The 22,836-nt window shown below is 34.3% G+C and overlaps 1 protein-coding gene across 1 annotated transcript; it reads right to left on the bottom strand.

The window, feature by feature from the left end:
• Positions 1-5,916: 5,916 nt before the first annotated feature.
• LOC124373054 (melanization protease 1-like) lies at positions 5,917-15,194 on the bottom strand. Its single transcript, XM_046831457.1, has 6 exons — positions 15,097-15,194; positions 14,118-14,261; positions 12,402-12,514; positions 11,608-11,665; positions 7,660-7,761; positions 5,917-6,258 (listed from the first exon to the last, which is right to left on the bottom strand). Exons 1-6 carry the CDS (start codon positions 15,173-15,175, stop codon positions 5,933-5,935), a joined length of 822 nt encoding a protein of 273 aa, XP_046687413.1. The 5' UTR covers positions 15,176-15,194; the 3' UTR covers positions 5,917-5,932.
• Positions 15,195-22,836: the final 7,642 nt, after the last annotated feature.

Raw genomic sequence — 22,836 nt, 5'->3', positions numbered from 1 at the left:
TGGTTTAGTTTGGGAACAACATTATCAACCACATGTGGTTTCGTCAAGAACTAAAACCGTTCCCACGTTATAAGATTTCTCTTGTAAATTTCCAAACATTAAAATGTATTTTCAAACAATTTCTAAAATATGTTGAATAAAAAGAACATTTTATAAGAATTTGCTTAATTTTAGGTAGTAGGAACTTTTACACATTACCTGAGTGATATTCTATATTTAGCTCTAAATTTTCCAATTAGAACTCGTTATAGAACTTGTCCTTGATCAAGTGCACCTGATGAGAGTAACTACTCACATAGATTATCTAATGCTTCGGTGTGTCTGATGTCGAAAGGATCCAAGAAGTTCGTTTTTAATTTCTCTTTTGCTGTTTATTTTTGCATCTCTATAAACGTACTTGACTCTAAATTTCTGGAGTCAAGTCTGTGACAGTATCAGATTTCAAACGCTGTACTAAAAGGAACGTAAATTGGAGCTAAACTCAACATTCCCATTATCATCCCTGTGGCTCGCGTTCGGATCTCGTAATAACAGGTTTCTAGGATACAACGTTAGTTATCTACAAAATATTAATAAAGTTGATGTATTTGAAGTTTTCTCTGTGTATTTAAACAGTACCGATAATTAGTAGTATATAAATATAAACTCCCCACATATTTCCCACATTTTAGAATCATAAGTTAGAGTTATATTTTCTATATTTGTATGTTGACATGAATATCTAATATTACATATACCCTAGGAACTTTCAAAAGTATAAATTTGGTGTACTTTATGACTAATCAGTGATAGACTTTATTGACGCTCAGCCAAATTTGGTGGTTGGACATGAACATCATAGAATTATTCTTTGGCTATGTAGAAATGAGAGTTCAAGCAACTTACAAAGTTTAAAGATGAAATCTTTGTTTGTTTTGCTACATGATACATTTACATTTGTATTCATTAAGTTTGGTTTCGTAACGGTGAGCAAGATCAGGTGCTACAATTCAAGAGTGCGCTGAAATAAATTGTTGTCAACTCCTTTTATTATTAACTTTAACCTCTAAGAGAAATCCATTTATTTTTTATTTATTATTCTGATATTTTCTCTTTACCATCAAGGGTATAATATAAAATATTAGATAAACTATTTTAATCGGACCAATCCATGAATCTAAAACCATTATTGAATCCCCATAAAGGGTAACGAAATCGTTAGAAATTTCCACTTTAGTGATCTTTTCGAGGTTATTTTACGCGGTGAATTAACCACTATTTAAGTCACTGTAAGATAAATATGATATGATAAGAAATAATAATTTCATATTTTTAGCCCTTCTGACTGTATCCGATTTCGACCTCCGCCAAAGATACAGTACCTGGACAAAACTCAGTGACAAAAATGTGAAATGTCCTAGCATTACTGAGGTCGTTATTTTAATTTAAACAAATCTTAATTATTACGATGTATTCAGTTTGTTTATTGATATCAAGTTCTATACGGCTTTTAATAGGAATATTTGGAGTGAAAACAAACTTAGAGTAGCCAAACAAACAACTGTCATACTCTTTTGACTAAATACATAATCTACATCTGTTAAATAAATATTAAAATATACAGTATAAAAACTGAATTTAGCCAAGGTCACTTTTGTGATCTTACCCTCCGTTTTTATGGCCTTCAGAAGCGTCGCCCAAAACTACAGTTTTTATCCGACCTCTAAAAACATCATGATCCTATAAAATTCCAATAAAACTGAGTTGCGAATGTTCATGAACTTCATTGTCATTTTTATTTACAGCTACAGTAAGATATTGGTGAACTTTAATTTTAGAACCTTGGTTAAAGAAGTATGTCAAATAATATATTAGCCATAATATATTTTTCAAAAACACAAGGCATACGGGGCTTGGATAGAGTTTTAAATCTATGCTAGTTTTAAATTTATGTTTTATAGCATAATGTATAATTAGAAGAATGATAATAATGAAAACGTTTTAAGAATTTCATCATTATTATTAAGGCAACGTTTTAAGGCATTATTATTAAACTACTACTTTAATCCTTTGTTTTCCTTCCGCAGTGAATAAAATAAATGTTTGAATTCAAATTTGAATTCATTTATTGATATTATATATATATATATATATATATGTGTCTGTGTGTGTATATATATATATATATATATATATATACTAGCAGTTACCCGCGGCTTCGCTCGCATTTTCCTGTTGAAAAATCCGACAATATATTTATGTATTGTTTATCTATGACATAATAAACACTCCTGAGATAATCGATAGTCACTCAAAGCTATTCAAATCTCCTCATCCATTTTAGATTTAAGTTTAAATAACAGTGTTTTGGGGTCCTGAAGTTGTAAAGTGAAACAGTTTTTATAAGATTCGTATTCCCTCCAAAAATTTCTATGATAATTTATTGAAGTGCTCCGACGATTTCTGTAACAATAAGAGCCTTTTTATCCAATGACGAAAGTGTATCGTCCAACTAAAAACTTGCTGCGGTCAATATGAGTCTGTTCTGGTCGTTAAATTCACCCCCGGTGTAATCTATTTACAGTTCCACAGTTGATTTATGCTGTTGCACTAACGAAAACAATGGTCTCATATGTTTGGTTTCGGAATTCAATTTAGATTAAATTTTGGTGATTAAGTGATTTTGATATTTTTACTGATCAATAAATATATAAGGGGTATATGCTTCTAGTATAAAGGCAAAAGTGTGTTATCCCCATTTGCTTTTCAATAACTACAGTAAAAATGCCAGACACAATGTTAAAGGAGCTAACCAGATTCTATTACTTTATGTGTAAACATTCACAGCATTATTTACTAAGGTACTTTTTTATAACAGCGTATAAATAGCATTTCCTTGGCATTACTGATCAAGCAGTTTACAGTAATTTAATAGTTACAAAAATTTTAATGTAAGCAAATGTTTCTGCCTCTTTGATGAACTTTAGCTTAAAGTTTTAACAGCTGAAAGTATCAGTTCTCTTTGTATTACGTGTCGTAGCACAATCTGCCGGACCCAATATAAAACACTCAAACAATCAACAACAATTTATAAATAAAAAATTAATTAAATGAACTATTTTAATCCGACAACATCGTGAATCTAAACCTTATTCGAATCCCCTTCAACACACACTAAATTTCATCAAAATCTGTCCTGTCGTTTAGGAGGAGTTCAGTCACATACACACGAACACAAGAAATATATATACATACATATATATGGTGTATATAAGCTCTGTGGTGTAATGGTAGCACATTCACCCGGCAAGTGAGAGATCCGGGTTCGACTCCCGGCGGAGCAAGTACTTTTTGCGATTCAATGTTTATTGAAATTAAATAAGGCTATTGCCATTATACAATTTAATGTAAATAAAAGTCGTTTTGACAGGTATTTGGTCTTCCGATCATATGTTAGTTTGCTTATTTAAACCCATATGTGACAGATACGGCCAAATACAAAATAATTGAATCGGAAAAAGTAACCGCTCTGTGGTGTAATGGTAGCACATTCACCCGGCAAGTGAGAGATCCGGGTTCGACTCCCGGCGGAGCAAGTACTTTTTGCGATTCAATGTTTATTGAAATTAAATAAGGCTATTGCCATTATACAATTTAATGTAAATAAAAGTCGTTTGACAGGTATTTGGTCTTCCGATCATATGTTAGTTTGCTTATTTAAACCCATATGTGACAGATACGGCCAAATACAAAATAATTGAATCGGAAAAAGTAAGCGCTCTGTGGTGTAATAGTAGCACATTCACCCGGCAAGTGAGAGATCCGGGTTCGACTCCCGGCGGAGCAAGTACTTTTTTGCGATTCAATGTTTATTGAAATTAAATAAGGCTATTGCCATTATACAATTTAATGTAAATAAAAGTCGTTTTTTGACAGGTATTTGGTCTTCCGATCATATGTTAGTTTGCTTATTTAAACCCATATGTGACAGATACGGCCAAATACAAAATAATTGAATCGGAAAAAAGTAACTGCTCTGTGGTGTAATGGTAGCACATTCACCCGGCAAGTGAGAGATCCGGGTTCGACTCCCGGCGGAGCAAGTACTTTTTGCGATTCAATGTTTATTGAAATTAAATAAGGCTATTGTCATTATACAATTTAATGTAAATAAAAGTCGTTTGACAGGTATTTGGTCTTCCGATCATATGTTAGTTTGCTTATTTAAACCCATATGTGACAGATACGGCCAAATACAAAATAATTGAATCGGAAAAAGTAAGCGCTCTGTGGTGTAATAGTAGCACATTCACCCGGCAAGTGAGAGATCCGGGTTCGACTCCCGGCGGAGCAAGTACTTTTTGCGATTCAATGTTTATTGAAATTAAATAAGGCTATTGCCATTATACAATTTAATGTAAATAAAAGTCGTTTGAACAGGTATTTGGTCTTCCGATCATATGTTAGTTTGCTTATTTAAACCCATATGTGACAGATACGGCCAAATACAAAATAATTGAATCGGAAAAAGTAACCGCTCTGTGGTGTAATGGTAGCACATTCACCCGGCAAGTGAGAGATCCGGGTTCGACTCCCGGCGGAGCAAGTACTTTTTGCGATTCAATGTTTATTGAAATTAAATAAGGCTATTGCCATTATACAATTTAATGTAAATAAAAGTCGTTTGACAGGTATTTGGTCTTCCGATCATATGTTAGTTTGCTTATTTAAACCCATATGTGACAGATACGGCCAAATACAAAATAATTGAATCGGAAAAAGTAAGCGCTCTGTGGTTGTAATGGTTAGCACATTCACCCGGCAAGTGAGAGATCCGGGTTCGACTCCCGGCGGAGCAAGTACTTTTTGCGATTCAATGTTTATTGAAATTATATATATATATATATATATATATATATATATATAAAATTGTATAAATGGCAATTGCCTTATATTTCAATGATTATTGAAATTAAGTATATATATACAGATATACACCTATATGTATATATATATATATATTCTAATAATAAACAACAATTTTCATAGATAATGTTGTTTTCTACTAACATACATATTGTGTTACAAACTGTTGTATTGTCATTAGCAACTATAAGTAACTAAAACATAAAATAATAAAACTACGGTAGCTATGGTTGTCATTGAGTAATTAATTGGTGCGGTAGTAACATTTCTCAATTTACTAAAACAACAAACACACACATATTTTGTGTATGTTTTAACATTTTAGAGAACTGTGTGTCTTAGAGAAGTTTTAATTGTACAAGTAAATTTATATAATAAGTTACCACTATAACTAGTGGTAGTTAGAGTGGTTAAGTTTTTCTTAAGACTAGTAACACTTCAAAAATTAAAATAAAAAATAAAGTCAATATTGGAGTTTTACTAAGCAAAGGGCAACAGGTGGTTCTGTAATTTGCACCCATCATGGGGCTCTTAACACCTTTCTGAGCTGTGAACATAGTTTCACTACTTGGTGAGGCACACCAGATGCTATTCCATATTTCAGTATGAGCTGTATGTACACAAAATGAATTATAATTATATATTTCAAGTTTCAAATGAGACATATGTAACAAAATTTGCATTGCAAATCTAAAAGTGCTTATTATTTATAAGTATTCTTTATGAACTTTAAAGTTTGATCATTGTAAATACAAATAAATGTGTGAGTGTTTTTCTCAACTGAATGTTTTAATTTTCTCCAGCGTGAAATCAAATAGTATCACTTTTGTATTAACCATATATAAGAAAACTCATTAATTATCTTTTATTTGTTTGAATTTCATTTATAAAATTAGGACACTTTAGGTAGAATTAAACAGAAACATACCTTCAATTTATTATATGTGATATATTAACCACAAACTTAGCTGAACCACAAGTTATACAATTTCAGATTACAATTCCCATTATACTAATTTACGAATCATCAGTGGATGCTATTTAAGATCCAAGGCATTGCGGTGGACACTCTAGCGTAGATGCCAGGATGGGCCTCGTGGTTGGTGTACACACAAGGGTAGCCACCAGAGACGATACCCATGACCTCATATCTGCCTGAGCCTCCTGTAGTGTTGTAATACATGAGAGGACCCCCAGAGTCTCCAGGGCAAGGGCTAATGCTGGGCTCACTCGCCCCTGCGCAGATCTGACTCACCCAGTCAAATTGCATTCCTAGTTGGACATCACAGAACTCCGTAGGCCTGACGACAACGTCGACATCTTGGAGTGTATGTGGATTTCTGGTTTGGGGGACTGTATAACAGCAAATAATTCAAGTCACTTTGAATATATTACACATTCGCTTTAAACAACTACAAATCCAAAATAGAATGCTTAGCAAAAGTATGTTTAAAATATAAGAAATTGCAGAAAAACCTCATAATAGTTACTACCACAGTAAACTAAAAGTGCAACTTTCAGGAAACAATTTAATTTATTTAGCCTTAGAAATATTTACAAGCATTTTCAATAATTTAGCTGCGGTGGTAAGTTTATTTAATGTGGATTTTGAGTTTAGTTCCCGTTCACCTTCCTCTTTAGTAGAGCATTTGATCTCTGAAGCCATATCCGTCTGAAGGTGAACTGGAGGCGAACTAAGAGTAATGTGAACTGCAGCTAAACTGAAGATTCACTTTGAATTAACCATTGTCACCATAGCTACGTTATGTGTAGGAAACTCATGTTATAGTGATATGTTGTTTATCATTCAGCTAACAAGAATTAAACATTTCTTAGTCGTACGTTGTGACTTTTCGTCAAATTTTCGAACATTTATTATAATTATTATTAACTCTAATACACTGTAATTAATCATTTTGGTACCGGTACTGATAACAGAACTATTATACTGATTAGTATGAATTGTAGTTTTTTTGTTTATTTTCACCAAATTATTACAGTTCTGACGCATTTGGCTCAAATTGTAAGAGATGACGCTTTGCTAAGGTTTTTGGAAAATGTATATACAGGTTGTTTCGCGATAGATATGTTGGCACAATTTAGGATATGATAGTAAACCCATAAAAAGCAAAAACACTCTAAATAAATATATGTCTTATATCGCTTCGTATTGTGTCCTTTGTTTTTTTTTATTTTAAAAACAATTCTCAAAACTGCTTTTGTTCCACTGTGCGATGTAATCGTGCTATTCACCATCGCAGTGTACTCATGTGTACACCTTATTACATAATTAGAATAACTCTTCATCCGGATTGCTCTATATTTTTCAGTGTAGGTGTGTCTAATGTAGAAACGATAGAGATGAACATTAGTCCATATTTCAGGAGTCAAGTCTGTGATAGCTCAGATTTCAGATGCTGCACTAAAAAGGAATGTGGACTGAAGCTAAACTCGACACTTACAGTGTTTTTGTTATTGTTGTGTAAATATTATTATATACATAATGTATTGTTTTACACATTTCTTCATTACTTTGTGCACTTTTTCTGCAGTAACAAAACATTTATAAGCCTGCATTCGCCTAACCTTTTATTATTATACAAAATTATTCTTTCAGTTTTTTATAATTCCTTATAGTGAGATGTGTTTAAAATTGTATCGAGAAATCATTAAACAAATACAAACACGAGATAGTTTGTATGAAACAATTATAAATAAATAAATGATAAATATTTATTTCTACTTAATACTCACAATTTTCCATGGTCCCCCATCCTGCCACTGTCATGTTCAGATAATATAAGTTCTTCTCATCGTTGTCTATTGCGGAGGGAAGACAAACTGGCTGTATATAATCTGCAATCACATCATCATTTATGATTGGGATTGAAATATTATATAAACGAAATTGTATCAATATTCTTCGTCTTAATATTTTAAAAATTTAAATTTTTTCAGCAATTCTAAATCTAGTACTTTATTCTGAACTGTTCATTAAAGTAGCAAAACGTAACGACTTGCCTAGTATTTTTTAGATTTAAATGTTTTGAGCCATAATTAAAAGTTTATACATAATAAGGTTTTCTCCTGATTTTGATCATTTAGTATCATAAGCAAGTAAATAGATGCAAAAATCAACCTCATAGAAAATATCTGACAAGCGTTAATATTTGATAATGATAGTATCAAACTAAAATTATTCATCCTTAATTAAAAAAGCAATTATATTTTTGCAGATCCAACACATACTAAAGTATAAAATGTTCATACCAGCCAGATTTAAGATTTTATAGAATGAAACACTTAAGAAGCTTCCCTCAATATTTTATATTTGATGAAAATTAATGTCCTTTTTAAAGGGGGTGTAGTATGAATATTAGACTGTAACTGATAAAAATGAGGCCAATAATTAAAAGTTAAGTGTTAAATCATGCTCGGACCATGAGTAGTTTTAATTACTTTTAATCGAATTTGGATATGAAGGGGAAGTGTACATAGAGAGTAAGGGGTTGGATAGCGGAATGAAGTTTTCACCTGTCGTATGGTACGAGTGAGATGTCTTATCCACCCAAAATTCTGCCGCAGGTTCGACACAATGTCTTTAGACAAATTTGCAGGTGAAATCAGAGATGGAGCATAAACACAGTTCACACCAAGAGTCATTGTCATTAGGGTGGGCCGTTGATACACGGTATAACCACATCTATCCAAGATCGTACAAAGTTAAACTCTACGGTGTCATTATAGGGTCGGAACTAGCCTATATCTTGTATTGTTCCAATATGGAATGACTTTAAAAATGATTACAATTAAAAGAGTTTTAAAAAACGTGTGCATAGCACAAACGAACAAAGAAATGGAGGTCTACCACACACGAATCCATATTTTATAATGCTGGCTGGGGGCGAAGCATCAGATACGCCTGCCGTGACGATCAGGTGATGTTACGTGATGGCATTACAATCTAGAAGGGGTATTTTTAATTGCTTCTACCAATGAGTCACCGCTCATAGAGTCAGTGCAGCCAACTCTTACAGTTTTATATATCCAAATTATAAATATAAATCTAAATAACCTAACATATAAATACTATTTTTTACTAAAGAAACAAATATTATACAGTAAGTCACAAAAGTACATAATTTTTTCCTCTACGATCATGAGTTATTAGTATTAAATGTATGTATGCTGAAAACCCCTCAATTGGGAGAGCCAAGATTATTACGGAAAACTAACTCATTCTAATTCGACATTCGTTATTTACATTTAAACTACTACACTATTTATTGGTAGTTTTCGTTAATTCCATACGTCATGTGGCGTATATATATATATATCTAAATACTTATACAGCCGCATGTGAAACTGACTCACTGATATATAGATACAAATTCTGACATACTTCTAGAAGTGCTGGAAACGTGAAATTTGGCACGCAGGTACCTTTCACAATATGACCCGGAGGAAAAGTCTGAAAACCAGACATTTTTACTTTTAAACCCCTAAAAAAAATTCGAGAAAATTCGCGCATTTTTCACCCCTGCAGGCATTTTTTGTAAGCCCGATAGCGGGCGAACCGTTCGAGCTAGCTCAGATCTGACGAAAAATTCATGGGCAGGAATGAAGTGAACTACAAAAAAGGTCCAGTGACTTTTTGCTCTATCTTCCATGGTTAAGCGACAAAAACGCTCGAATATTTGACATTCCAGAGATTTTTTCGATAAAAATAATATTTCGAGCCCGATAGCGGCCGAACCGTTGGTCGTAGCTCAAATCTGATTGACCAATAAAATTAGCAAATTGCGCGATCTACAGAAAAGGTTCAGTGACTTTTTGCCCCTATTCCTCCGTTGGTTTGGCCGAAAAAAAAACGTGATTATGTGCAATTTTTTTGTAATTTTCACGTGAAAAATATGTTTTTGGGGTCGATAGCGGCGAAAAAATTGGTCGGAGGTCAAAATAAAACAAAGGTAAGATTTAGGAAATAATATGGTCTACAAAAAAGGTCAAGTGACTTTTTACTATATCTCCATTAGTTTGACCGCAAAACGCGATTAAGTGAAAATATTTGGAAATTTTCGCCTACAAATTTACATTCCGGGCTTGATAGCGGCTAAACGGTTGGTCGTAGCTCAAAACAAATTTCCAATCCGATTTAGGAAATCACGTGATCTACAAAAAAAAGTTCAGTAACATTTTGCCCTATCCTCAACGGTTTGGCCGCATAACGCGTTTTAAAGTTTTGAGTTTTTGAGTTTTACGTGAGATTTTGTTTTCTGGGCTCCATTGTAAGCAAAAACCTTAGTTATAGTCCGGATTAAAAATTTGATTTTAATACAAAATTTTACGTTCTACAAAAAAGGTCCAGTAAGCTTTTGCTCTACCTCCATCGGTTTGGTTAATAAATGTCAATATTTTGTCATTTCGACGTGAAGATTTTGTTACTGGATTCCATAGCGGTTGACCCGATTATGCTAGCTTAAATATCAAAACATTTATAAACAGCTATTGGTAGGTTCTACAAAAAAGTAGCTTATTGTTGTATATCTTACTGTAAGCCTGTTACACGCTCTCAAAGGCAAAATATTTTTTGTAATTTGGCAATTATAGGGGTTTTGCTTTTTCTGACTAAAATTTGTGTAATTCGTTATGAGTTCCAGATTGAGTTTGTATTACTAAGTAAACGAGTGACTAGTAAACGTGTACTAGAGCACATCATTAATTGGCTGAGCGTTAGCGAAGTTCAATAGTAATTAGGGACAGAGTGAATTTTATTATTTTTGCTTACAAACACAAAAAACACACTCTAAGAGGCAAAAGTGTGGTAAATTAAACCCCCTGATGTGTTACCCCCCCGGTACATTTAAACCCCCCCCATGGAATTTCCTGGCATGACCTCATGTCCAAATTTTACCAATAATCAAATCTCTTAACCCCCCTTGGGAAGTTCCTGGTATGACTAAATATCCCCCTGATGTCTTAACCCCCCGGTAACGTTAACACCCCCCCCCTGGGAATTTCCTGGCATGACTATATAAACTCCTGAGCAAATAAAACCCCCTAAACAATTTAAAAATTTTGACTTAGGGTAGGTTTTTTACTATATTTCCACTCAACAATTTACAATAGTTGACAGGTGCAGACTTTACTACCACGCTCTGTACCTCCTAAACCAGAGCTCGTAGCTCAAATCTGATAGACAAAATTAAATTTCCGACATGAAAGGTCCAGTCACTTTAAGTCGTATCTCTAACGGTTAAGCCGCAAAACACCCTCAAAGTCAAAAGTTTGGGTAAATCCGGAAAATTAAACTATGGTATACATACGTCCTCTGACTTTGGTTAAAACCAAATTCTTCTTGTCTCCAAATTTCACGAACACATAACTTAACTCTTCTACCACATCAATTGATTAATATTATACACCACACATCTTTTGGCTGAGCGTTAGCGAAGCATTACGACCCGTAAGATTCTCGAGAACGGATACATAAAATTTGGAAACTTCACGTCTGAATTTAACCAATCACCGAACTATGCTTATCCCCGAATTTAGCCAACACCCAAATGGGGGCCTGGGGGCGTAGCCCCCAGCGAGCCGAAGGCGAGTATATATATATATATATATACATGTATAACATATTTATGTAATACTAAAAACTATCTGTATGCTAAATATTGAAGAACTTATAATATGTATTACCAGTAAACTCGACGTCATGGATGAGTCGAATTAAACAAATATCATTTGCAAAAGGGTTCTTTTTTTGGTTAAAGAGGATGTTTCATTGCATTTTCAATTTCAACTTCCAAGACGCGAGGTGCGCAGTTTCCTCTGTAGCAGTCCTTTATATGATGAACATCATATTCTCCCAATGTAACGTATGCCCTGGAGAGAATAAAGAAAATAATTGCATAAAAGCAGTAAAAATTTACTGCGTAGTTTTATAAACTGTGCAAATATAGTATAAACAGAAATATAGTATATAAAATGAAATCCTTAAAATTACACAATTTTAAGCAACAGCAATAAAAAATCAATCGTAAACGTTTTTACCCGAGTAGCATTAGTGGTTCTTTTTGGTGTCCAATCGTGTTTTACGATAAAGCGCCGAGATAGAATCATACGGAAGGAAAATTTCAACTTCCATATAATCACTCAAAATAGTTGACGTAGAGGTATAAAAACAGCTGTTTTTTTCTTTATTTCTACTAAAAAAATACCAAACATTGCTGCATTATAGATCTATGTTATAGTGCAACAAAAGAAGTCGCTTTGTGCATCAAATTAAATATCAACACAACAATAAGCATACAGTTGTTATTTGGGCATTATGATAAAAAGTTATACATTTTACACTAATGAAAAGGTCATGTTTTAGAACGGAAAAAATTATACACTGGAAAATGTAAATATTTGAACCAATAATAGGGCGCTGTTCTTATAGTGTTGACTAATTATTTCGATTTGTGTGTTATAAAAAAAACTCACATCACTTCTCCAAATGTATTTTTAGGGTCATCAAGACAGCAGTGAGCCGCTGTGAGGATGTAGCGTTTGTTTATCAGGGATCCACCGCAGGCCCCGGTCTCGGAATCGTCTCTGGAAGCTATCAACAATAATATTTAAAAAATATTTTAATAAAGTTACAGCGTGAAACACTATAGCTGGATCTGTGGAATAGTTAATTGAGATGTAAAGAGTTTTTTTTCTCTGCTTAAAAATGTCTAAGTTGTTAGTGTGTCCTGGCAATCGAATTCAATAAAATTGAGATTTTAAAGAACACTTTCATATCAAAAATGTCGTACGGATGACAAGTAAAATAATTATATTGTATATTTTATGTCTTGTGTTTTTTTTTTTAAATCAAAAACAGCTAATAAAACAACAAACATGTAGGATACCCTTCAAGGACATCAGGTTTAATTATTTTTCTCATTCAGAGAAATCGAAATAAATCGAATACTTTTTTATTCAGTAATATCATTTTCTTATCAAAAGATAATTATACCAAGTATGTACTGAAGTGGGCTTAAGTTTAACTAGAGCTTTATAAGAGGCGCAACACATGGTGACTACTCGTATATGTTGCATATGAAATACATATTTTTTAGAACAGTTTATTTTTTTAACAAGAAAAGGAGAAATGAGTAAAGCATTTAGCACCAGATCCTACATTAGTCTTCCTCCAATAAGGCCAGTCTACAAAATTTAGCGATCCAAGAATAGTTAAGGATATTACCGGGATTTTAAGAGATTTACATATGAACATAATATTTTCTCATCCATACATCGTTAAGCAGTTCGTCTTTATTTAAGCCAAATATCATAGGATTTTATTTTCAGCTTTCTTGCTGGACAAGAGTCCACACTATGTACAGCGTGGTTTTCAGCTACCGTTTGAGTAACAACCACGATTGATTTATCAGTTAGTAATTATTTAGTAACATATTTTTACACAAACCTAATATAAGATTCAAAAGGTACTCCGATATCCTTCCAATACTAATTTGAATAATATTCGTTTAAAGAACAGAATTTCTATAAATACTACTCGTAATCGAAAGGAAAAGTTATTAATTATAAGTGTTGTTATACATTATTTTATGTCCCACCAACCCATTATACAACTTATTATACTAGAATTTTAGGGTATGCGAGTAGTGTTAATATTAGTGTATATTTTTAATTCGGTGTCTCCTGAGGTCTTTTCCTCCAAAAAGGTACATAACTGGTACAACCAGTTCAGCCAGTCAAGATAATCAAACAAACCAGATGAGATAAACAAATGTTAGGTTCCATAGAGAATCTGAGAAGTATAGTCTATATTTCTGTAATAGCCTTTTTCCCGTACCCAATCACTTTAGCAAAACCTTATCGTCTAGAGGTGCAAGGTTCTTGGTTTATTTTGAGTCTGTCATCTCGGCTATTATTTAATAAATCTTAAAATAATATAAAATACAGTGCCGTAAGTGGAATACTATAACACGCAGAGCTAAAGGTGTTGCTGGTGCCAGAGACTAGCTCTTTTACTTGAGATTAAAATTAACATTGTTTGTAAAGTTTCATATAATGTACTTTCTTTTTTCACAAAATCAATTTTTTAATTTTCTTTATGAAGACAGAGTGTAATAACAGATTTAAAATTCCATTGTTATTATGAAAATTATAATAATAGTAAATAATGCGATCTGCAATATGGGATATCTTACATCTGTAGACAAGACGTGCCATCCACGGGTATTCTCCCAAGTCGACATTGTGGCCACCAATAGACTTGGAAGCCAGCGGCAGTTTGCTGCGGCCACAGTTCTCGTCGTGATACACCAGAGGCCAGTTCTTGTGCAGCGTCAGATCTGTAGATTTGCAACAGAACATAATAAATTCATAACTTTTCGCTTCAGCATTTATAGAGATGTGCGTCTTTACGTTTTTGAGTTAATTTCAATGAGGCACAGGTGACTGACTGCACCTGCATACTTACAGGCGGAATTTATCTCATAGAAGCAGTTTTTTATCATTGTTAGTTGGTTACAGTTTAATATCATTGTACCTCATGAAGATTAGCGAATAAGAGAAGCAACTAGAGTCAACCAACAACGGCAGTAGTTTGCTAATGTTATGTCCTGTAAGAATCCATCCATAAGACTCGTGTGTGTAGAAAGAACAGAATCTAACCATTACAGCCATATCATTAAAAACACTAACACAAATCAGGCCTATATATTATTTTTATTGCAAAAAATGCTTGGGCTAAATTAAACTGTATTCTACCTGTAATATAAATACACGCTGAAAATTAATTAATAAATAAATCTTACACAATCACATGTATTAAAAAATTGGATTTAAATATCTAATTTAATTTGATATTAGTTAATATTTAAATTATTTTTATATACAATATTATTATAACACGTTCATTCACAGACCTTACACTTCCACTTAAAATGAAGTTTTCTAGTATAAAGAAAAGCAAATTCGAAGAATTCGATATCTCTAGAAAGTTTTAAAAGCTTTCCCAACAACAGCATATCACCATAACTTATTCCATAAATGGATGTATATTAGAACTATTAAAAACAGAGCAATACATAAACTACTTACGCAAAAACTTAACATACTAAGTTAGACATGTGTATCATATTTTACTATTTTTATAGTTCATTTTAGAAAATTATTGCTGCTTACCTATTTTTTCTTGGTTGAGAATAAAAGCCTTTGCCTCAATTAGAAAACCAACAGTACAAAATATTATTAAAATTGTCATGTTGAAAAAAATATTTTCCATATTACACTTACCAAAACTGGGATGGCAAACAAGTCTGGTCTTTTAATAAATTCCTTTATGATTTAGTTTGGGAACATTATCAACCACACGTGGTTTCCTCAAGAACTTATCGTTCCCACGTTATAAAGTTTCTCTTGCCAATTTCCAAACATTAACAATTTATTTTAAAACAGTGTTTGAAAATATGTTGATGAAAACGAAAAATTTGGAAGAATTTTCCAAAATTAGGTAGTACGAAATTTTACTAATGACCTTGTCCTCAGTGATATCTAACATTTCGCTCAAAATTTTCCTATTAGAAACCGTACAGAACTTGCCATTGAGTAATAAAACTGAATAGATTGCAATAAATTAGATTTATTTAAATTAAAATGACCTACGTAAGTAATACTGGGGCATTTCCTCGTTATGTTGCTCGGTTCCGAGAGCTAATTTAAACGGTATAAGCTCACTTCCTCGTTTCACTTGTAATCGATAGAAAAAGGTCCCTTGAGGAAAAAGAAATGGATTGTCAGACACGCAATTTTTAGCGGAGATCGAAATGGGAAGGAATTAAAAGGGTCAAAGATATGAAATAAAACGTTTTTTCAGATCATATTTTCTCAGTGTTACATACTTATAACCAACCGTCAGGCACGTACATAATAGTTAAATGAGTGCGTGAAATAAATTAACGGAGTTATGGGATCTAGTATCTTTATCTAGCTGTCTAAAGGTGATAGCAATTTTAGTTGTGTTTCTGGCGATGGGTTTTAAGTGTAGAAAAGAAAAGAAAACTCTAGAAAAGATTTATTCTAAGAAGAAATTATTGTTTCATATTTTAATCCGTTCAATTAATACCCTCCCATTTCGACCTACCTGTATACTAAAACCATGAAAAATGCTTATCTGCTCCAATCTCAACAGTGTGCCTAAGTAAACCAAGGGACCTTGAGCGTTTGCTCTGTAACACCGAACATTCTAATATGACGAGCTCAGCAGTTTCATCAGTCTCGTCACATTTCCTGCACAGGATTTCCTTAACATGAATAGAAATTCTGATCCGGTGGCTTCGCAACATCCAATGTCATGCTATAAAACCAGGGTCATTCTACTCATTCAAAGGGTTCTACTCATCTGCTGCAATATTTCTTAGTGGTCCATTGAGCACCCGCTTTACTTGACGTTACCGTCAGTTATTTACGAATATTTGTGGTGTTTTTAAAGCACCCACTTGACAACCAATCTCCGAGTAAAGATGTAGGAAATTCCACACGTTTGCTCAGGACGAATATAAGGATAATTGGCTCCTAAGTTAGTGCAACTATCTGCTCCCTTAGTACTGTATTTACTCTGTGAACCTACGTTACAACAACTGTATTCGTTTTCGCTAGCGATTTCATAGCCATAAGGCATTCCTACACTGTCTTTGAGATACAGTGATGATTGGCAAAGGCCTGAATAACAACACCGTTTCCGAGATAATGTCGATAGTTTTAGTTTATAGCCTGTCTCCACTTTATATCTTGCACATTCCGCAAGGGCAGTGACGTCAGCCTGAAAAACAGTTCTTAGTTTGCGTAGGCTAAAGCTAGAGCTGGCTCTAGGGTTGGATCTCCAAATACCTGTCCTAGTACCCTTTAAAGTCTTCGATCCGTCCGTGTATTCTATCTGACCATTCATCTCCTTCATTAATGTTGACCTGAATTTTTTTCCCCCATCCGTAACCTTTGAAATGTTGTCGTACATAATATCTAGAATATCAAATTTTAGAATTCAGATATTTTTGAGAGCTTGGTTTATGATGATAATGCCGGTTCTTACTGCCCTGGAGTTTGTTGGCAGCCATCATAGCCTCTCTAACGACAATTATGTCAAAAGGTGAGAGGTATAGCACTACTTCTATAACAGTGGTTGGTGTGCATTTCATGGCATCAATTGTCCCAAGCAAGTTAACCTGAATTCTTGACAGGCTTTTAATGCACTATTGAACTTTACCGGCCTTTACGGCCACCATACTAATGAACCATACACCATCATCATCCGTACGCCCAATGAGACATGATGGGTCGATGTCCCCATGTGCATTCTGCCTCACGTCCCTCCATCATCAATGTAGTCTGAGATTGGCTATTTTTTATTTCAGATGACTGTTTCAGGTGATTTTATTATCCAGTTTGACTCCTAGATACTCCTTGATTACCCTGTACCTGGCCCCCAAAAAGAACTGGCTATGTTATTTCCAGCTTCCTCTTATTGATGGATGGTATCAGGATAATCTTCAAAGGATTAACTTCTAGTACTTTTTCGACACACCATCGCATTATTTCCAGGCAGTGACCATATGCTACCAACCAATGAGGATTACAACATCGCCTTCATAGCCCTCAGCATATATTTCCCGTTCATTCTGAGGCCGAAATAGGTCGTCCACAACTATTTTACACAGGCCTGGTGACAATACACCACCTTGTGGACATCCTCGCTACTCTTTACCTCTCTTTCAACTCCATACAGTGTACCTGTACTCTTCTGCTACTGAGCATGTTTTCTATCCATTTAACAACATCTGTTGCATATCTGTTTAAGCTGATGAACAACTTGGTGGATGCTCCAGAACTACTTGCCTTTACCTCCTTCAGATGCCCCACTGCTCAAAACTAGGTCCAGGGAGCTTTTCGTCCGTAAGCACGTGGCCAACGTGGACAACAAGGTAAAAACTAGCACGGTAGACTACAAATTGAACTTATTTGTTTTGTACATTTTTTATGAATTAATAATTGTTTCTAAAATTTCACTGCTGAATGAGATTGTACATTGTTAATTGCCTGATTTCTTTTAAATGTAGACTTTTTCAAGTAGATCTGCTACTTTATTTCTTGTTGTTTGTTATTTGCTCTAAATTTATCTTGTTAATTCAATGTTTATTATTGTTTTTCTTTTATCTTGTTGTTGTTGTTATTGTTATTATACTCAAGTTATATTAGTTTTCGAGTTGGTTAGTGTTATTTATGATTTGTTATTTTTTGATACTTATTGCATAGTCAAAACTAACACACAATGTTTTATTATAAATCTGTTCGGTTATGCTGTCTGTCATGAATTAATTAATTTGTATTATTCTTATAAAAAATGGTTGTCCGTTGATAAATAAATAAATAAACAACAGCTTTCTCAGTACCCCAAGATGTAAGTTTAGAGACTATTAAGGGGGTACTCGTATTATCAAAAGCTCTTTCTATATCCAGGAATACTGCTAAGGCCACTTCCTATTGTGCAATAGCTTCCTCAGTCTTGCCAGCCAAAACAGTGTATGGCTGTTTCTCTCCGTTCTTTCTGATTGGCATGTTGGTTTAAATGTAAGGGACGATTGATGAGAACTGTGTCTCTTAGATGGCTATCCAGAACCTTCTCCATGGTCGTACGGAAGAACGAATCTTACAGGTCTATAGAAGGATTTAACACTAGGTCTATAGAATGTTTTAGAAGAAGGGGTAACACCAAGTCCGTATTTTTCTGCAGGAAGAAAGTCATCAGGACCTGGCGACAGTCATCATTACGACAGTCTTTGCAAAGTTCCAGTCCTCCATAAACGAGCTCTCTCTAAGTTCTCGTCTGCTTTGAATGGCAGATGTTTCAAAGGGCCAAGAAGATCCTAGGAAGCATGTGTGTGTGTTCAGTGAACATTGAAGGGTCTCCTCAGGCTCTTTCGTTTTAGTCCCATCTTCACTAAATATTACCTACCACATTTATGGGGCTTCGAGCAAGGACTTTGAGAAGAATTTTGCACAGTCAGGTTACCATATCAATACTCTGGCAGAATTCTCTCCACGCGTTTCTCATAGCTCTTCTCACCTCTTTATTATATTCTGTAATAATATCAGTGTACCTTTCCTAATTCCCTGCACATTTACACGTGTTGTATGTTCTTCTAAGGTAAAAAACTAGCTCGGTAGACTACTACTTTCATTCATAGAAATAATACCTATCTCGATTTCATAACCATCCATATTGTGGGTGTTTACATCCGTTAAGTGAGTCACATCCAATTGGGTTCTTTACCAATGACCATGACTAACAATAACAATGCTTTTACAGAATGCATCCTGGAAGACTGAAGGTATTTTTTGAGTGTACGAGTACATTCTGAGAATTAGGAGAGAATATATTTATGGAATAAGGATATCTCAAAATAATCTTTACGTAGTTACGAGATTCTATGTCACTCCGCTGTTTATTTCGATGTCCAATTCCTTTTTAAGATAACTCAGCCTAAAGGAACGATATAATATAGTACATAATTTGTTTTCTTACAACTAAAGTCACATTTAGTTGTTAAAAATATATTTTACTGTATTCATGTCTGGATTCTGATTTGGGTTTTTATGTGCCCATATTTTCATCGGGAAATATGTTTACAGCAATAAGTAGTAAAAGTCTAAGATAAAAATATTTTATATTTCGACGTCTTTTTTGTAATTTTTATGTTAGTTTTAATTTTATTGTTAAAATAATTTATATAATTTACCATGTGTTTTCTGCAGTATAGTTTTAAGATTAAGAACAGTCAGGGTTTTTCAAAAAGCCCTAAATATGTATTACAATTTTTTTCTGATTGGCTCAGGTACTTGAAGTTCATACAATATGATAATTATACCACAGTATCGTGTGGATATTAAACCTTTGCTTGTATTATTAAATCTTCGCTGAGCCTCTGCCTATCACTCAAAAGGCTGGATAAAATTAATTTCTGTCTGTCTAACTGTCTTCACCAGACCAAAAACATTAACTGACATACAGAATGAAATTTTGTACGAAGCTTCATTTTTATGCAATATACAATAGTTTTTTATGATAGTGTATGTTACTACATTATTTTGCTGAATATTGTGCATTTTTTATGGATAACCTTGTTGGTAACGAGAAAATATCACAATAAATTAATTGGTAAACAAACTTATTTCACTTTTAAACGATTTCAATAACTGAAATATTAACACATTTAGCTTATTTGTACAATAAAAAGACAAAACATAGTAGCACACTCTTGCGTGTTAGTAGTCTCCCTAGCTCATTACTATGAAACCTCACTTAATGAACAAAAATTTGAATGTATCTAGAAAGACGTCATCTCTATAAACTTTACATTTTCCATCAAACTCTATTTCTACTCAAACAAGAATGAATTCTGTGATGTTTCATGCCCAGCTATTAAATTTGGCTGAGCGTCATTGCAGTTTATCACTCATCAGGCTAACACATATCTCCTTTGTCTGCCGTGGTGATGTAAATCTTACTCTCCGCACAATGAAACGAGGTATATATCTAAAACTGGTTTACTTGTATGGATGGTTTACTTGATCAACATATCACTCGTACCTGTTCGATGTTTACTCTTGTGCTGGAATTGTTTTTTGGATATTTTGCCTATCGTGCTTTACTCAGCTAAGTCTTGTGTGTTTGTATTAATCTAGGTTTCTGTATTTTCCACTTCATTACATTGGTTTCCACAGTAATTAACAGCCCTATTCCTCTGTATGAGTGTGTTACTGTCATTTCTGTTGTTCCGGTCCGGGATTCCTCTCAACGTCGACAAGACAGTTTACTTGTCCTCCACAGCCTTCCCGATAACTCTGTTATACGTACTGACTATTTGCGATACTATAGCGGCTGCACACTCGACTGAGGTGGATCGAGTAGCTTCTGTTTGTGTGTGTAGTTTGCTGTATACGTCGCAGATCTTCTGTGGGTATACACGGGCTCCATATATATATATATATATATATATATATATATATATATATATATATATATAAAAACATCATGGCTAATTCTTGTCCTGTATGTATTAAGTCAGTTTTTGACTCTGAAGAGGGTATTGGCTGTGATGGTGCTTGTATGCGCTGGTTTCACCGTGAGTGTATAAAGATGTCTAAGTCTGAATATCAGCGCATCAGTGGAAATAACAATGTTACCTAAATGTTATTGTTTAAGAACTGACTGTCTTCAGTCTTCGAATGAACCCTTCAATTTGCTTCTTATCAACTTACTGTTCTTACGGATAAAATTTCGGATTTATCAGTTAAAGTAGGTTGGTTCCCTTACATCCCTTCCAGCAAAGGTTGATAATCTCATTGCTGAGGTGGATAGCCTCAACAAGAATCTCTCTCATCTAGAGCAGCGATTCAACCTCAATGAGGCTGGTTTGAATACCCTGGAAAATAAGTTTGAAAATATTTCTAAGCATCCTGTCAACCCGGATTTAATTGTGGCTGAGTTAAATGAACGTTCCAGTCGGTCCAAGAACATAATGATTTTCAACCTACCTGAATCTGATGATAAAAATGTGGAAACTCGTAAGGCGCATGACCTGCTTGTTGTAAACAAGCTACTAAATCATTTTCTTCCGACCTATAACTGTCCCTCCACCAAGGCTCTGCGTGTGGGTAAGAAGTATCCAAACAAGCCTAGACCTTTAAAGGTTATACTGGATAATGGGCTGAATTCTATCGGGTTTATTACTAATTTCTACCACCAAGATTGACCAGTGTTTCTCTGATGTGAGAAAGTCTCGTGATCGTACCCAACGTGAAATGGAGAGCTTTAAATCAATCAAATCTGAGCTAGATAAAAGAGTTGCTTCTGGAGAAAAGGATCTTGCCATTAAATATAGAAATGGTGTTCCCTGTATTGTTAAGAACAAAAAAAATGTTTAACTTCCAACGGTACTCAACATGAAATTACTTGTATTTTTCAAAACGTCAATGGGCTTAGAAGTAAACTTGATGAATTGTTGAATGCGTTGGCTGGTATCTCCTATGATGTAATTGCTCTGGTTGAAACAAACCTCTCCCCCGACATTCAAGACTCTGAACTGTGCTTTGATGACTGTTCAGTCTTTAGATGTGATAGGACTAATATCACTAGTGAAAAACTTAGTGGAGGAGGCAAATTAGTTGCCGTTCGAAATTCAATTACTTGTATCATTTCCCCTGCTACCACTGAATGTGTATTTGTTGAACTCAAGACACCCTCGTCTAACATGGTTGTTGGTTGCGCCTACATACCTCCTAACCGGCCTAGCACAGACTATTTGGACTTTTGTCAAACTGCTGATCAGCTTTTTGGTTTTCGCAATGACTCTGTGGATCAGATATTGCTTATGGGGGACTTTAACCTACCACATACGGACTGGCATGGGGGACGGAGGGGTGTTGGTGACTCTTCGCGTTTTGTTATGGACCTTGCAAGCTCCTACGATCTCAAACAGTACAACAGTGTGCTGAACTTTCGAGGAGTCGTCCTTGACCTTGTTTTTTCATCCAATCATGTAACTGTGGTAACTCCTGCCTCAGACTTACTACTGCCAGAGGATAGACATCATCCAGCCCTTGATGTTGTAATCAGTGTCAAGCAATCTGCCCATCTCAAAAACGTCAAATATATTCCTGACTTTCAAAACTACAACTTAGTTGAGATATTTAAGTTATTGCAGGGTGTTGACTTTCCCATTGACTGTGCCTTATGTGATGCGGAACAGATGTTTAATGCCTTTTATGACCAGTTGTCCTCTGCTGTATCTCGCAACAACACCCCCTACAAAGAGGATTAAAAGCTCAAAGTTTCCTAAATGGTTCACAAATGAGCTAAAGAATGTGGTT

This window comes from Homalodisca vitripennis, unplaced genomic scaffold (assembly GCF_021130785.1).
Source record: "Homalodisca vitripennis isolate AUS2020 unplaced genomic scaffold, UT_GWSS_2.1 ScUCBcl_4743;HRSCAF=11107, whole genome shotgun sequence".
Taxonomy (NCBI): domain Eukaryota; kingdom Metazoa; phylum Arthropoda; class Insecta; order Hemiptera; family Cicadellidae; genus Homalodisca; species Homalodisca vitripennis.
This window is presented reverse-complemented; position numbering and strand designations above follow the sequence as displayed.

What these genes read in the sequence shown, in the direction of transcription:
- LOC124373054 (XM_046831457.1), bottom strand. Translation starts at nt 15,175, where the DNA reads ATGACAATTTTAATAATATTTTGTACTGTTGGTTTTCTAATTGAGGCA. An exon ending in TCTCAACCAAGAAAAAATAG is followed by an intron (nt 14,262 to 15,096) that starts GTAAGCAGCAAT and finishes GCAAATCTACAG; the next exon opens with ATCTGACGCTGCACAAGAAC. An exon ending in CTAAAAATACATTTGGAGAA is followed by an intron (nt 11,666 to 12,401) that starts GTGATGTGAGTT and finishes AACCAAAAAAAG; the next exon opens with AACCCTTTTGCAAATGATAT.